At 42.5% G+C, this 16,893-nt stretch overlaps 1 protein-coding gene across 2 annotated transcripts in view; it reads left to right on the top strand.

The window, feature by feature from the left end:
* The window catches only part of LOC110964091 (pleckstrin homology domain-containing family G member 1), a 49,440-nt gene extending 32,547 nt beyond the window's left edge, over positions 1-16,893 (top strand). For both annotated transcript variants that reach the window (XM_022212702.2, XM_051960748.1), the window contains exons 5-17: positions 5,012-5,058; positions 6,874-7,024; positions 7,304-7,435; positions 8,337-8,519; positions 8,611-8,706; positions 9,059-9,145; positions 9,540-9,573; positions 9,747-9,839; positions 10,044-10,105; positions 10,209-10,400; positions 10,940-11,059; positions 11,160-13,011; positions 13,964-16,893. In XM_022212702.2, coding sequence (XP_022068394.2) covers positions 5,012-5,058; positions 6,874-7,024; positions 7,304-7,435; positions 8,337-8,519; positions 8,611-8,706; positions 9,059-9,145; positions 9,540-9,573; positions 9,747-9,839; positions 10,044-10,105; positions 10,209-10,400; positions 10,940-11,059; positions 11,160-13,011; positions 13,964-14,949 — 4,035 coding nt within the window. In that variant the 3' untranslated portion in view covers positions 14,950-16,893. The remainder of the gene's footprint in view (positions 1-5,011; positions 5,059-6,873; positions 7,025-7,303; positions 7,436-8,336; positions 8,520-8,610; positions 8,707-9,058; positions 9,146-9,539; positions 9,574-9,746; positions 9,840-10,043; positions 10,106-10,208; positions 10,401-10,939; positions 11,060-11,159; positions 13,012-13,963) is intronic.

Genomic DNA, 16,893 nt, shown 5'->3' with positions numbered 1-16,893 from the left:
GTTGAAACCTGTCTGCACAGCTGGTTTTGGCACACGCACGCAAAGACATACGCCCGACAGAAAAACAGCGAATGTGTTATTATAAAGATAACTTCCAAAAATCAGACGAAGACACTGCAATAAACTTCTTCGAGAGTTCGTTTAGGGTTAGTGGCATTACTTTGGCAGTGGAAATGTCAGTTTAAAGTGCAACATGGGCACAGGGAGGAACAACAACTCTGGAGGAATTTTAAGCACCGTCCAAATATGCAATCACCTTTTTACTGGAAGGGGGATAATAGTAGTGCTTCATCAAGAAAAGCTGGACTCAGCAACTCTGCTGACTGTTCCTTCTGTTTGTATGTTTCAGCTTTTATTCCTGTCCTGGTTTTTGCCAATCCATGCCCCACAAAATGATTGCGTGATTATGTCCCATGATAATGTGCCACATTCCAGCACTTCCTCTTAAACACTTTACATTCCCTTCCCTGCTCTACTGCAATTACACCCAGCACCACAGAGCAACTGTCTGACCATGTACAAATATAAAAGTCACAGTCCGCGTCATAGACTCTCTAAATACAGCAGCTGTTGTTGAGACAAACTGGTTTTATGGCAGCCCACATCACCGCTCTGCATAATTAACTGTGATCCATAAACAAACCAGCATCTTGACATCTGGTATCCAACAGATTAATGTTACAGCTTGCAAAAAATGTCTCAAAATGACATATCAGCCCCATAGAGAGGAAGCAGGTGGGTGATATTTTGGCTTTAGATAAAAAAAATCCACTGGTTGCTGGACATAATCCGCATCACTGACTGGTTTTCTGCAGCCAGTGCAACACTGACCATAAAAACACTGAAGTGTCCTTATGGTATTTACTGTGTAGTTTGGCCAGGCTTCAAGTTGGGCCTCTGCCAACTGGAAACAAGGCTCCACCTTTGCAAATCACATCCTGCCTGGAGATTCCCTATTCTGATAACTTTTGTCTTGTGAAACTTGCACTCACGCTGTAGATGTCCATTATAAACATTAAAGGATTCCTATTTTTTAATGGAAGTGGTAACAAGTTCTTTTCTAGCTGTCCATCACACAGACACCCCAGTGCAAAACCTTGCAAGCTGTGTCCTGAAAAAAAAAATCCATTATACTGGGAAGCTTTTCCACTTTAACACAATACAATAATTTCATTTGTGTAGTAAATCATCTGAACCCTAACAGTGACTTTTCAGCTGCACTCGACTGAACTGCAGGCTGTATTTTCACAGAGCAAAATGAAAAAAAACAACAAATATCTATAGTAAGTGAGCACTTGGAAAATGTATATATTGAGTTCTATGATATTTTCCCATTTTTTTGTCAAATAAATTGTCAATATTTAGCTGTCATTTTTTGTGATTGATGGATTAAAGCTTTGTCATTCTGCTTAAATGACATTTCGTTCTCTCTGCTGCTATCCATGGTGGTGCTGCTTCTATAGATGTGCAAGACTTTATACTGCAGTTAAAAAATGAGCCCACAGTAAGTGAAAATGTCACAGGAGCAAAACACACAGAGATTCAGAGGGTAAAGCATCAGGTTTTGACTGAGAAGTAAAATGAATTCTCTCCTGTGAACGCAACCGTACTTCTCAGCAGATGAAGTTCGTCCAGCTGTCATAGAACACGAGCATGTTTCCCCCAAAAATCTGGGATTAAAAATCTTAATCTCATTAGAAAAGTTTTTTAATGTGGTCATAAAGCTCCAGAACTAATAGAGAGGGAACTTCAGCGATCATGTTTAGAAGCTGAATTCCCTACAATGTTCTTAAGGTCTTCTTCATGTTCATATCTGTATTGAAAGTAATTAAAGTCTCAGAGATCAATTAAACAGTTAATAGTGAAGGCTAGTACCTGATATTTATGTGTCTGAAGTTCATGTGAAGAACTGTGTGTTTGTTTACATTCGTGTTTTAAAGGACTCTGTCTTTAGACCTGTACAAATTTGTCAGTGAGTGGTTCTAATAGATTCATAAGAGGCGGTCAGTAGTCAAACCAACACCTGGAAGTATTTAGTCACTGACCATCTGACTGCCTTTAAATTAAGACACTGCAGTTAGAGCGGCTGTTGTATATCTGTGTTAGCCTGCGTGTGGCTTCATAATCCGTAGGCTGACTTCTGGTAAAAGGGTAGTAACCAGAGTTCCTTTGTATTGCTGAGGGTTAGTCATGGTTGCTAAGACCCAGAAAACCACAAACTTCTCTTTCACTATCGGCTGTGAAATGCACACACACATACACACACACACACACACACACACACACACACACACACTCTCACATGTGCTTGTGTGGATGTGTTTAAGAGGACGCTCACTGACATAAACCATTCCCAAGCTCCTCACGTTAACCTTAGCCATGACAACTAAGTGCCTAACCCTGACCTTAACCCTCGCCTTACACCTTAATTTTAACCCTAAAACCAAACCTGAGCAGCCCTTTGAAAGTCTGTGAAAGAAGTGACGGTCTACATGTCCTCACTCTGATGGAAAAACGTTGGAAACATACACATTATTAAAGCTTTTCTACTGTCAGCAGCCAAGAGTCACAACCCAGCGCAGTGTTTGAAGAAGACACACATCTAGTTGTAAATCTGTCTCAGATAATTGGCTATCTATCCTCATGTTCCTCTCTCTGCTATGTGTTGAGTAAGCCTTTAACGCGTTTTGTGGGTTGCTACTTGCTGACTGAGGCACTGGGAGCACAATTACAGCAAGATCTTAATCTTTTTTCAGTTTTTTTTTTTATGTTCACTGCCTACCTGATGACTCACCGTGACCAGTCCGGTCTCGACAAATCAGTGTAACAATAAAACTCGCTGCAAAAGTGATGAGAGGGAGCCAACTTTTTTTTTACTACTCAAAAAACTCTTTCCATATAATTTGTATCTCGATGCTCCAAACATGGATATTTTAGATTTTCATCATGTGTAGCAGCTGCTCAGGGCTCATGATGATTGTATGAGTTAGCATGGCTTGTATGTATTTCTAAATGGGAAGTGTAGCATAGATGGGAGCTATTTCAAGGCCTGTTGGTTTCCTGGTTGGGTTCAGAGAGCGTGCACGGACGTGTGCGCTTGTCTGCTTTGCAAAACTTCTATTTCATGGGAGCTTTTGTGGTTTTCGTGTGCACTGTGCAGCGGGATATTAGGAGTGTGTATTAGGAGTGCGTGTCATCAGGAATCGATGGTGGCACATCTGGTTGTGTTTAGTCCTGGTCTGTGGCGGCAGACTGCTGGAGACGAGGAGGAGAACTCTGCTCTTCAATTTAGGAAGGTTCCCACGGAGCACCTCAGGCTAACAAGTCATGAGAGTCTGTCTGTGTCTTTATGTGTGTGAATGTGTTCTTATGCTCAGTATATTTTGTTGGGATGCCTTGTTTTTGTGAGGTTATACTTACTTACGGCAAATCCTATGAATCGCGTGTTTGAAAATGTTTGATGATATCTGCATCCCTTATGTATGTACGTGTGTGTGTGTGTGTGTGTGTGTGTGTGTTGTATCATCTGTCCTCTGTTTATGATGCTGCTTCCTGAACGCTGTGTGCATCCTGCGACCTCCTGGCGTTTATGGACACAAACAGAGTTCAATTAGACTCTCGCGTTATGCAACAGCGATGGGGTTCATCTTGAGGCCTCCGACAGAGCAAAGATAAGGAGGGACGATGAAGAAGAAATCTCACAGGGGGGATTATGAATAGAGGAAAATGTCCGTAAAAGATCAATGAAGGGGAGACATGAAAAAAAAATGTGTTACAGAAATGGAAATCAGAACAGAGAGTCCCCGGATTAGATGAGGATGAGAGCCAGAGAGGGTCGTTCTCGCTTTGATAAGTCGTGCTGCCTCTGATCTCTTTGATCCTCAGAGAGGTATGCAAGGTGGGAAAAGTCTCAGTTAAAGGGGCGGCGAGGAGGCAGGAGGGGATATTTAATCGGAGCGCTTAGGGCTGCTGGGATAAACAGAGAATTAAAGGCCGGGCTGCAGACTAATCATAAGCTGCAGCGATGAGGTTCAATTAGGATCAGTGAACGGAGCAGAGTGGGAGCCTTGTCTGTGGGCCGAGAGTGTGTAGAGCTGTAAACATGAAATAAAAAGCCAGTCATCAAAGCTGGCACGAACCTCTGCAGATACAGTATAAACAGGCACAAATATGATGACCTTTAAAGCATCGTACATCACCAGGGCTTTTCTGTGTTTTAGCCTGTGTACTACAAGGTCTATACTTAAATTTACAACCAATTATCGGGTAACCAGTCCTCCACTTTTGTTGCTTCCTACTGCTCCTGGTGTTTCTGCACGATATGAAAACATATTTGCAAACTATCTGTATTTCAACAGTAAATATGCAGAACATTTTGACAGCATTACGAGGAAACCGAGTAGGCTGCAATTACACTGACGAAGACTAATGCAGACCTCATGTTTGCTGTTGTGAGTCAGTTAATCTCTTTTTTGAAGTTCTAAAATGTTCCAGGACTCTTACCATTACTGGTACAATAATGTGCGCAACCAAAACACGTAAAAGTCCAATCAAATTGCCGTCAGAAATAAATTTTCCCCCCAAATACTCACACTTGAGCTGCTACCACATGTCAAGGTGCATTAAATTATACCTAGTCTTAAAGATTTATGTGAAGTTTGGGATTGCAATGAAATCCAGACATGAATTCCTGTCATCATCTGGTTCAAAATTACAGTGAATACCTGTTAAACTAATGGCATTCCCATCAGCCTCAGCAGAAATAATTACAGCATGTTTGCATTCTTATTGTAAGCCTTGTTATTAGACTGACATTACCATCAAAGCACTGTTGTGTCTCACATACCTTCACACTCGTGTTAGAATTTAAATCAGGGGGAGATTATTTGAGAGTTTTTATTCCTTGTTGCACAACTTCATGCACCCAAACATGACACTGCATCCTCACTCTTTTTCTCATCTCCTGTTACAGAAATACGTCAACTAATTTGCTCCTTTTGTGTTTTTACAGAGTGAAGAGTTCCACATTTACACCCAGTACTGCACCAACTACCCACGGTGAGAAAACCCACCTTTCTTTCTGTGTGTGTTCACGTCTGAGACGTTCACTCCGGGAGTCTACTGTACAGTTGTTATCCCATCCTGATCTCACCTCCACATGCCATCTTCCCAGCGTCTCACATAGCTCCATTGTGTCCGCGGCTCAATGCTTTACCTTTTCTCCCCTCGCCGACAAACTGACACGCTCTATAGAAGCCTCCTCAGCAGGAGTCGGAGTGTCTACCGTCAGTTTTGCCTCAGGGTCTCTTTGCCTCCCTGTTTCTTCCTGCTCCGTTTTTTTCTTCTTCCATTCTTTTATCCGTGGCCTATTGACAGAGTTACAGCTCGCACACTGACAGATGCGGTATTAAAGTTGTCACCTTATCACACCTATCGCTGGTAATGTTTTATTCTGCTTTGCCGCTGGGACACCTGTGTGCAATAATGTGGTGCGTTTTTGGGTCAGCGTGTATATTGTGTGTGATTAAATCACCTGAAATGTGACGCTATTATCACGCCGAGATATACCGCACCTACCAAACACACACCTTCCCCTCTGGCTATTATCTTTCTGTTACACTTTATGATAAGAAAGGTGCATGAGGAAGAAAATATTTAAAAGCAAATAATGACTAATTAAATGCTGATTGCGTGTGTGTGTTTAAGACTGTGTGTGTGTGTGTGTGTGTAAAGGGGCTGTTGTCAGCTGTTCGAGATCCTCCTACATCCACACCACAGCTGGTGACCCCTACCAAGGTCACACACGACACACACAGGGAGACGCTTACATACAAACACACACACATGCGCACACACACACACACACAGCGGCTGTAGATGCATCCTGGTCATACTGAGCTCTAAGGTCGGGTTTCCTCCGAACAATGTGAGGCCTGTGTGAAGCTGCACTGGAATTTAGACATGCAGACATGCACGTGCATGAGCGCGCACGCACACACTCACACACGAGACAGAAGACGGAGACAAGTTCACAACTGTCTTTCTCTGTCTTTTTTCCACTGTGCATGTGTAGTTACACACACACACACACACACACACACACCGACAGCCTCCACTGGTTTGTGAAAAAGCTCTTTATTCTTCAGTAGGTCACACAGCAAACGAGCTCCACTGAGCAGTGAATTCGGCTCTTACAAGGTTGTCAAATGCGGCTGTTTTACTAAATATGTTTTAGAAATTTGTTAATGAACGCTCTCTCCTGCAGGAAAAACATTTAGAATCCAGTTAGAGATTGAAAGCTCGTGCTGATGATCAATAACTTCACTGACCTTCAGTTGATTTATGAATTTGTGTTGTCCAAGTTGCTATTTAAAAACAAATCACTGTTGAACACTTAAGAAGCAAATCTATTTATAGATGTATGAAGGGTGTTGGATGGTATAATGCTCAATAGTGGAGCATGTGATGTTGCATGCATTTGAAATTATGTGTGCAGCTTCAAAACAGATACATAAAGCCGACTGAAATTTACGCTCATTGTGGCTTAAATATGACTTTCTGTATTATTTTACAAACACGTACCATGTGAAATAAAATATTACCTCTGTTATCATAATGTTTATTTAATCCTATTGTCCAGGCTGAAAGTTGGATGGAGACATTTATCTGTCCATCTCAGATGTTTTTATAAATGCTCCTATGTATCTTTAATTTGATATTCCCACTACAGTTTACAGTGTCTGTCCAATTAAATGATTTGTTTTTCACTGTTGTTTATCAAGGCGTATAATAAAGCTGTCACTCGTCATTAGTCTCAAATTACGCTTTACTGCGCATCACTGACATCTTATTTGCTGTGCTTTGTCTCCACAGGTCGGTGGCTGTCCTCACGGAGTGCATGAGGAACAAGGCGTTGGCCAAGTTTTTCCGCGAGCGCCAAGAATCTCTGCGGCACTCCCTGCCCCTGGGCTCCTACCTGCTCAAGCCAGTGCAGAGGATCCTCAAGTACCACCTGCTGCTGCACGTACGTCCATCTGTCGCAAACATCCACCAACATACAGACTCTTAAACCCACAGAAATGTACATGCAGGCACACATTTGCCGTTTTTAGCCATACCAGTACAAATGCATGCACGGTTAAGTGCCAACATTTCCACTCAGCTTCCAACTCAGAAACCAAATGTTTAGACATATGGTGCTCAGTGTGCATGTTCCCGTGTATGTGTATGTAAGTTCGTGGACATGCATAGTGTTTGTGCATACATTGTGCACAAATGCTCACAGAGGGTGCTGCCTGTGCAGGAGATAGCCAACCACATGGAGAAGGACACCGAGACGTATGAGGTTGTGCAGGAAGCCATAGAAACCATGCAGAGAGTGGCCTGGCACATCAACGATATGAAGAGGAAACACGAGCACGCCGTGAGGCTGCAGGTACAACAGGCACTTTCTCCCGAACGCTAGATAAAAGTAATCACATGACTAAATATATCTTTTTGGAGTGGTCAGTGTCATCCCACTTTCTCCCCGCTGAATCCATTCCACGTTAAGCTCGTGATGATGTATCCTGCATTCTTTCTTTCGATGACTAAAACAGTAGTTTCGAGCCTTTCGAGAAGCCAAATACTTTTATTGTTCCACAGAACAGTTATGTGAACTCTAGGTTTGAGGCCAAGGCCCTGAAACTCCCGCGTCTTACGCAAGTCAGTGCATTTTCCACTGAGCTAATGATGGCCTTGCATAAGGAGGACACATAAAAGGGAAGCTTGTTTCTTTTCTCTGCTGGGAGACAGGATGGTCAGATGAATGCAGGAATGTGTGGAAACATTTTCTCTGAGAGTCCACAGATGCTATTGGCTCAATAAAAATGATCAGTTTTCACAGTTTTTCTCCTTCATTATATTTTTTTCCTTCCCTTATCATGGTGCCTTTTAATTTTTCCCTAATCTTTTAGTTTTTTTCTCTATTTAACTGCACAACACTCATTCTCTGTACTCTACTGAATTTGCTCTTCAGTGATTCACCTTTATTTATTCTACTTTATCTGGTTTCATGTTGTAAAAGACTGTTTTAGAAAGAACTATTCCAATTCTGATCTCGTGCGTAAACATCCTCATTGACTGTTTCACTCATATTCTACTTTTGTCCAGATTTTTTTTTTTTTTTTTTGAGAAACTGGATCATTTCAACCTGTTTTTTATTTGCTGAAGGTCACAAGTGTGTTTTTAAAATCTTCTTTTTCCATTGCAATTGCATAATTGTTTTTCCAGCTTTTGGGTTAAAACAAACAAGGTTATTAAACTCCCTTCACTTTGTATTTCCGTGCTCGCTGCAGGAAATCCAGAGCCTGCTGACCAACTGGAAGGGTCCCGATCTGATTGGCTACGGAGAGTTGGTTCTTGAAGGAACGTTTCGTCTGCAGCGAGCCAAAAATGAAAGAACTCTCTTCCTTTTTGACAAGCTTCTGCTGATAACCAAGAAACGAGAAGAAACCTACACATACAAGGCTCACATCCTGGTCAGTATACATCCCCAGCAAACACTGAATTTGTAAATGTTTCTGCTCAGGGACACTGTTTTTAACATTGCATCCTGTTTGTCTCTTTCAGTGCTGTAATCTGATGCTGGTGGAAGTTATTCCTAAAGAACCGCTGAGTTTCAGTGTGTTTCACTACAAGAACCCCAAACTGCAGCACACAGTCCAGGTAGAGCAACATTACATTAGATGGCACACGTCACAACAATCATCAGACACGTTTACATGTTTGAAAATGGAGCCACCAGCAGCAAGGTGCAAAAATGTAACGATTATTTGCAGGTGTGTGATTGTTTTGTGGAGCTTTCAGGCTCCACTCAGCGAGGTGCTCAGACATGTTGAGTGTTTAAAGGCTCATGGCGGTCATTGTACTTTCCTTACCTCTGAGTTTTGGATAAGCACTGAGAAAGAAAATCTAATGCGTGTGATGTAAGAAAGCCATTCGTCAAAAGTTTAAGGATTTTTCTGTTGTCTTTAAAATGACCTTTTCTTCTTTTTGATGTTTCACTCTCTGCCCTCAGGCCAAATCACAGCAAGACAAGCGCATGTGGATCTTACACCTGAAGAGACTCATACTTGAAAACCATCCTGCCAAAATCCCTGCCAAGGTAGGAGAGCAGATGTCCTGACATCTCCCCTCTGCGCTCACTGGTTGCATAATCACAGACTTTGAGTGGGATGTACTGGAAATGTCTTTTTAAAAATTTTTTCCTCTCTGTCTTCTCCATATTTCTTTAATTTTCTTTTATCTTTGCTCTCATGTGCTCGGATTTCTTCCACTCATTTGTCAAGTGTAATAGAAAACTGATGATTTTTTTCTTTAGAAAGTTAACTGTTATTCCATGAAGCTGCGACTTGCTTAAAACCAGATTATGTTCAGATTGTACTGTGGCTCCACCTAGTGTCCATTATATTTTAACTGCCTGTACTGTAAAAGCATGTGAACATACAAATTGGAATCTTGAACCTGTTGAACTCACCCTTTTTTTTATTGAATTCTAGGCCAAGCAAGCTATTTTGGAGATGGATGCAATGCGTAAGTGTCAATTTATACTATATTTATGTAGGAAAAACAATGATTGTAATTGTCTTACTCATACTCTGCTGTACATATTTGATCTTAATGTTCTTTTGCTGCAAAAGTAATTATATTTCATATATTTTGATCATAATGTACATGTTGTGTACTTTTTCCCGTCTTTTCTCCAGATCATCCTGGCTTTCATTACAGCCCTGATGGTGACAAGAAGGATTCCCCTCAAACCAAGGAAGGCCCCACTCCTCGTAGAGGACGCAGGAAAGGTGAAAAATACAGATTTTACTGAATTTATGTCAAAAGTCCAAGTGAACTTTGTGTTTATTCAAAACTAGATGACAAGGAGTTGAGTAGAAATGGTGTTCTCCTGGCTTAATGTGCAAAACTGTTGACAGATATCCACAGACACAAACAGTTAGATAGCTTAACTTTTAAGAATTCATCTTAAATTTAATCTTCTGTCTTCTCAGAACCCCTTTCCAAATTACTGAAGAATGCTAAGCAGAATGCTGCCAACACTGATGGTGAAAAAGTGAGTTATAACCAAAGACAATGAGCAGTTTTATCATACACATAGTCATAAACACAGATTATGTTTAACCAGCCTCCTTCTCTTCCTTGTCCTTCTTCTCCAGCGAACCAGTCTAGGTGCCACTCTGCTGTCTCCAGTGTCCCAGCTGGCTCTGGGCACTATAGGCCGCAGCCGTAGCCTCATCAACCAATCACAGGAGTCCTTGGATCCTGGTGATCACTATGACCACAGCGACAGAGAGGAAGGAGAGGAGCCACATCAGCAGGATGCTGATGATGAGGATGACAGTGGACTGGTAGGTTCATAATCAGTCCATATTAAATAACTGTGGCCCTAAAATCATGCATTACGTTTCAATTTATCAGAAAATATACTACAGTGTCATATCACAGGATCCACAATCTGGCTCTCTCATATTCATTTGTTTTTTTTTCTCAGTGCATACATGTGTTATCAGGTAAAACGTGTAAAATCAGGTGTTAAATTTGACATCAATTTTTGAGTCATGCCAATTTATGCATCATTTTCTTTGCTCCAATCTGTCAAGCAATGTTTGAAGTGGAATAACTTGAGAAAAGATAGCTAGAGTCTTGAAATTTTGGAGGCTCATTGATAAGGTCTTCAATGGCACAACCCTGTTTTAATAGAACAATACGAACCAGTTATGTGTAAGTTGAAGATAACCAGGCGTGGGGCATTCAATGAATTGAAGTGGGATGACCCTACAATATTATACTTGTTTACATATAAACTTCCAATTTGTGTGATAATTTGATTCCATGTTCATCCTTAGTTTCTAAAACATGTTGTTAATGCTGAAAACTCTTCATTCAGGGAGGCGGAAAGAGGCTGCGAGTTCCTGGCAAAAGCAGTAGGAAGAGGCTGAACCCTCAGGCATCTGTTGATAGTATAGAACAATGGAAAACCTTCAACATGAGCGCCTCCGACCTGCAGGTAGAGTATTAATTCATAGCTGCACTGTAGCAAATGACAATCACTTTGTGCTGTCTCAGCCTCATGAAAATCAATTGATTTCTGCTGTCCTTTAACTCAGAGAGCCAGAGAATCCTTAGTGAGGGATGGAAGTCACCACCCTCCACTGCTCAGGACACCTCGCGTCACAGAGGAGCCTCCAGACACCCCCATCCCCTCCGTCATAGTCACAGAAAGCGACAACTCAGTGAGGAACATATGGGCCGACCATCGGGCTCGTAGGGCCATGTTCCCGACCCGCCAGAGGACCATGCAGCCCGAGGATGAGGACGAGGACATCTACCAGATGTTTGTTCCCACAGAGCCAAGCGGACCAGAACCAGAGACGCCCTCAGAGAGATCAGAGGCTCCCTCATCGCCCAGAGCAGCTCGGCCCTGCAGCTGGCATGTCGAACAGGTGCCTACAGTGCAGATTGACCCTCCACCCAGTAATGGCAGAGTCCTGCGGAGGGCGAGTAGCGCTGGGGAGAAGGCTACGGAGGCTCGAGAGAGTCCTGAAGATGACCAGACTGATCACAGCAACCTGGAAGTGATTCACACTGAATCATCCAGCAATGACATATCTGGCTCATCCTCAGCCGAGCAGCTGACGATAGACGATATTGAAAATGTGTATGACAATATCAGCTATGAAGACTTGAAGAACATGGGCCTCATCAGAAGGGACCCTGAAGAAAACCAGTCACGGAAGGAGACATCTGCAGATGCACAGAGTTCCCAAAGCCAAACAGAAAAGCTACCAAGGGTTCCAGGGGTCACAGAGTCCATGATTGAACCAGACAATTCTTCGGACAGCAACCGGTCCTCCACACAGGAGGGCAAGCCATTTGAAACATGTGAACTCAAGATAGTGGAGGAGAATATCTACGACACCATCTGCTTTAGGGAGCCGCCATCCACAGAGCTCAAAGGAATCAATGAAGGCAATAAACTAAAACAAGAGAGGGACAGCCTGCTAGCCTCAGAACAGGACCTGACTGAAAGTCTTGGAGGGTTTGTTTCTGAGGAGAGCCTCCACTTTGGAGAGGACGATGGACCAGAGGCCTCCTGTATTGTTCCATGTTCTTCTGAGCCAGATTATTCCTCATCTTCTGCTTCTGAGACTTTCCCGCAGCGCTCACAGAAAGGAGACAAGATGTCTGAGCACGTCGATGAGATCTGGAACGACTTAGAAAACTACATCAAGAACAACGAGAAGAAAGCCGATCGACTTCCTGCTGCGTTTCCCGTTAGTGCCAACGAGTCACCAAAGAAGGCCTCATCTGTCAAAAACAGTCCCACAAAGAGTTCTCCTGCAATTAGTCCTGCAGCAACCAGCCCTCTAGCCAAGAGTTCCCCAGCACATCACCCTAAACCCCCACCTGTTACCTCCACACCATCATTCACCATCCCAGTCATCAACCTCCCAGACCTTCAGATTGAAGGTACCACCGAAGAAGCAATCCACAGCCCTGCTCCCACATCTCGCCCCCTTCCTGCCACCCCAGAACCCGTCCCAGGCACCGTGAAGAGTATTCGAAACAGACTGGCTCGACTCAGCAGCGGCAGCTTCCGCCTGGAGGACGACGATCTGGTGGAGCTTCCACCGAGAAGCGCCTCTCCGAAAGAGAGCGCCCTCAAGGACCTTCATAGTTTGTTTCCAGGGGAGCTGGCAGGTCTGGACTCTCCCCTGGCTTCCTCCTCTCTGCTCTTGGGCGAATCTGTGGACTTTCCCCTGGAACTGATGGACAAAACCAAGAGCCGTGTGTTCCTGATGGCACGCCAGTACAGCCAGAAGATCAAGAAAGCCAACCAGCTGCTGAGGATGAGGAGTATGGACCCTGGAGACTCTTGTAGTCGGGCCAGAGCAGAGAAGAAGCAGAAAGACCTTGCTGCCATATTAGAGGAGAAGAAACAAGGGGGTGCAGCCATAGGTAATACTCCATATTTATATCTCTAATGATATGTTTAGCTCCAGTCTGACCATAAGTCTCTTTTCTAGTACCCGAAGTCAGGGCAGTTCTTTTCCCAAATTTTCAATCTCTATGTCTGAGATACAGATTTTCACTATATTTACCCGTATCCTGTTGAAAGTTGTGACAAACCCGAATGTTTTATAATGAAGTGAGCAAAGCAACTGGGATTGGCCACATTTTGCAAATACCCAACCCAGTAACAGAGTAATATGCATTCACAGTTTCTCAAAAGTCATGTAATTTTCTTCAGTGGGTTTGTTTTTTTCTGACTAAAGATCTAAAACCTCGACATATTTAATTCGCTGTCATTTTTAGAAGAGAATGATAGCAAAAGAAGCTGTAATCTGAGAATATTTTGGCATTTTTCTTAAAAAATTACGGAAATAATTAAAAAATTAAAGTAATACAGGTGGATTAATATTCCATTGCTTGAATTACTGACTAATTATTGCAGCTTTTGACATTCACAGCAAGTTTTTAAGTCTGAACTGGATAAAATATATATAAAACAAATTGAATAAAGAAAATAATTTAAGGTAGTACACTGAAAAATGGTATATAAAGACCACTGACTAAATTACAGTAAGGTGAAAGAGGGTGCTTGTAGTGATGAGCTGAAAGGATTTTATCTAACTCTACAATTCCTCTCTGTGTAGACCTTATAGCTTATTTTTAGGTCATCCTGTCAGTTTTCAGAGTTGGCAGCAACTATTAAAACAGAAAAGTTAATCCAAGCAATGCTAGTGTTTCGACATATTTTGGCTGGATTTTAAATAGGCATCAGTACTCTTTGTTTGTATTGTGTCCATAGATTGTTCTTGTTACCTGCAAAAAAAAAACAACCCTCAAAAATGTAATACAGATATACTCTACTGCCACATGTTAAACATTCTCTGTGTTCCTTTCTCAGGTGCGAGGATAGCAGAGTACTCCCACCTCTATGACCAGGTGATGTTTAAGGACTGTCCCGGTCAGACCTCTGCTAGTCCACATCACAGCCATCCAGGGCTGTCGTCATCTCCGTCCATGCCTGAGACCTCCCTGGACGAGGACTGGCTCCACTCCACCTACAGCAACGGAGAGCTGGCCAGCTTTGTCTCCTCCAGTGAGGTCGGGAATGCTCGAGCGTCTTCCAGCCCTCAGTGCAGACTCACCTCATCCTGCTCCATCCCCTCCCTCAAGACCTTCCCTTCCTCTCCCACCACCCCGCCGTCGCAGAGGTGGAGCTCGTGCATGTCGGCGCCGAGCGAGAAGGAGGAGCACGTGTACAGCTCCATAAAGAGACATCCCTCCTTTAACGCACCGTCTGCAAAGTCCTCCCCATCCGGTCACTGTCAGTCGGTGGGCTCTCTGGACGGCCAGCAGCAGGAGAAGAATCACCAACCTGGACTCAAATGTAACGGAGCCACCGTGGATCGATCCATGGACAGACTTCACGGCCCCAGTTTGGGTCGGGCCGGTCGGCAGAGCAGTCTCCCGGAGCGGTTCAGCCAGGGACATTCGGAGCTCACTTTACATGATGGCCAACACGTGGTCGTCCTGAACCGGGAATCTGCACTGAGCATACTCACAGCCACCCAGAACTACCTGGCCAACTTCAAGGACAATGGGGAAGATGACGACGACTACGTAGAGATCCGCTCGGAGGATGAGAGCGAGCAGGAGCGGGACAGGTTGGTGCAGAGGAACGGCAGCTCCCTTTCCAGTCAGAACCGGGTTCTGGTCCAGTCTCAGAGTCTGCCATCCACACCGGTCCGATCATGCGACCCGTTGAGGTCTCTGGACCGGGAGCATCTGGAGAAGTACCTGTGGAGCGAACCGCAGCAGAACCAACCCAACATCGTTCAGTCTCTGAGGGAGAAGTTTCAGTGTCTGAGCTCCAGTAGCTTCGCTTGAGGTTACCTGCCGACAAAAAGCCAAATATATATCACATACAGCGTATAGTAACTAAGGGGACACTGCTGCTTTGCCTGGATGCTCTACATCTGCTCCTACATCACAAACCACAAATAAATATCACACAATTAACCATCAACATAGAGCAGAAGCAGTTTCTTTGATTTGTATTGACATGTGAATACTCTGTTACAGGGCTTCAAAGGAAAACACAAAAGGTTCCTAATAATGGTCAAAAAGCCACATCAAAGCCTGCATTAGCACTTCCCTGAGATCTGGCATGAAAAGTTGGCCAGATGCTCTCAAAACAGAGTTCTCACTTGTTCGTTAAGGCACTCAGTGAATGAAATGGAACATTCAGAGGAACTTTGTGTGAGCCTTGTGGAGATAATTGGAGTCTGCAGGAGGACAGTAGTTCAGGATATCTGTTACTGAAATAATAAAATGTCTTTTAGCTGTTCATCTCAGACAGAAGCATCATACGAGAAAGTTTCTCAGATTTTCTGTCCACTTGTCAGGAGAGCCTTTTCAATCATGATCCTTTTCTTTTAATTTCGTTCTTAAGGTTATTTTAACTGCATTTCAGCTCTTGTTAATCTTAACCCGGACCACAGTTGCAGCTAGTGTTTTTTAAATCGTGCTTCTTATACTATCAAACAGTTGGGACAACAAGCAGCTTTACAAATTAACAGTTCAGATGTGCTACACGGGCTAGTTTTAGCAGCTTTTTAAGCAATAATGGTAACAAACAGGATGCAACTACAAGATCCAATAGGTTAAGTAAAACTAGACCTCTAAGTCTATTTGAAGTTATTGTATGTCACTCTGCCGATTTGTCACAAGAAGTGTCCTGCTTTAAAAATGTCAAGAGAAGATGCTGATATTTTAGATAATCTATAAGAAAGCATAGGATTTCATATTTATTTCCAATCTGTGAGCAAATCAGATGTGTTTTTATGTATAATAGTCTGGGGGCATCCTTCACATACAGAAAAATATTCATCTCAACAGGTAGATGATGTGTTTTTTTTTTGTTTTGTTTTCAGATCACGCTAATTTTAATTTTCAAGTGGGACCACAAAAGAGAGCATTCAGGAGAGTTAGTTAAAAGATTACAGTACAGTACTGTATTTGGTGTATTTTTTTTTTACTCAAATAGTGAGCTGTTTGTTTACATTATGAGACACTACTGATATCACATCCTCACTCAGACAGAAAGCCACATTCAGATAGTTGTAAGTCACTCCATTAAGGTTCCTGCAACACACTTGTTTTGTCTTCCCTCAAAGCAACGCATACGATTATCCACACACTTGTTCACTTTTTTATTTTAAGAAATCACTAAATGTGACCTATTTATTTGAATGCATCCCTATGTTACTGCCCCTCGTCACTATTACCGCAAGCCACAGACCGGTTGTAAATGAAAGTGAAAGATATTTATTAAAAGATGTTTTTATTTTAATTTAGGGACTCTCAAAATTTAAATCAAATACTGTGAATATTTTTCAGAAAATGGTCATTTTTCTGTCACGCACTGCTACTTAAATAACACATCACCGAAACACAAAAGTTGAGAAGCACAAAACATGGCCTACTGTTCATATCAGGAAATGTGCATCAACCACAAGTTAGGAATATGAAGTATGTTTTTCTCTGTTTGTGTTTTTAATTGTAATTTTTTTTGTCCTCTGTTTTCACTGGTGGGGATTGTCAGTCTTTATTGACTCTTTTTTTGCACTTTTCTGTCTTTTTTTTTTTTTACATTTTATTTGTAAACACTTTGTAAAGATGTACATTTTAGGAAAGTTCTTCTTGTATGCTATAGGTATGCTTCATAATGCTTTGATGTTTAAGTTAAGTGTACTGTATTTTTTTAACTGCCTAGTTGTCATTGCTCAACAAAACAATGTATTGGAGGTAATAAAATCAGATTAAACTCTC

Source organism: Acanthochromis polyacanthus, chromosome 16 (genome assembly GCF_021347895.1).
Source record: "Acanthochromis polyacanthus isolate Apoly-LR-REF ecotype Palm Island chromosome 16, KAUST_Apoly_ChrSc, whole genome shotgun sequence".
Classification (NCBI taxonomy): Eukaryota; Metazoa; Chordata; class Actinopteri; family Pomacentridae; genus Acanthochromis; species Acanthochromis polyacanthus.
Note: the sequence above shows the minus strand (reverse complement) of the source record. Positions and strands in the feature narration are given on the sequence as shown.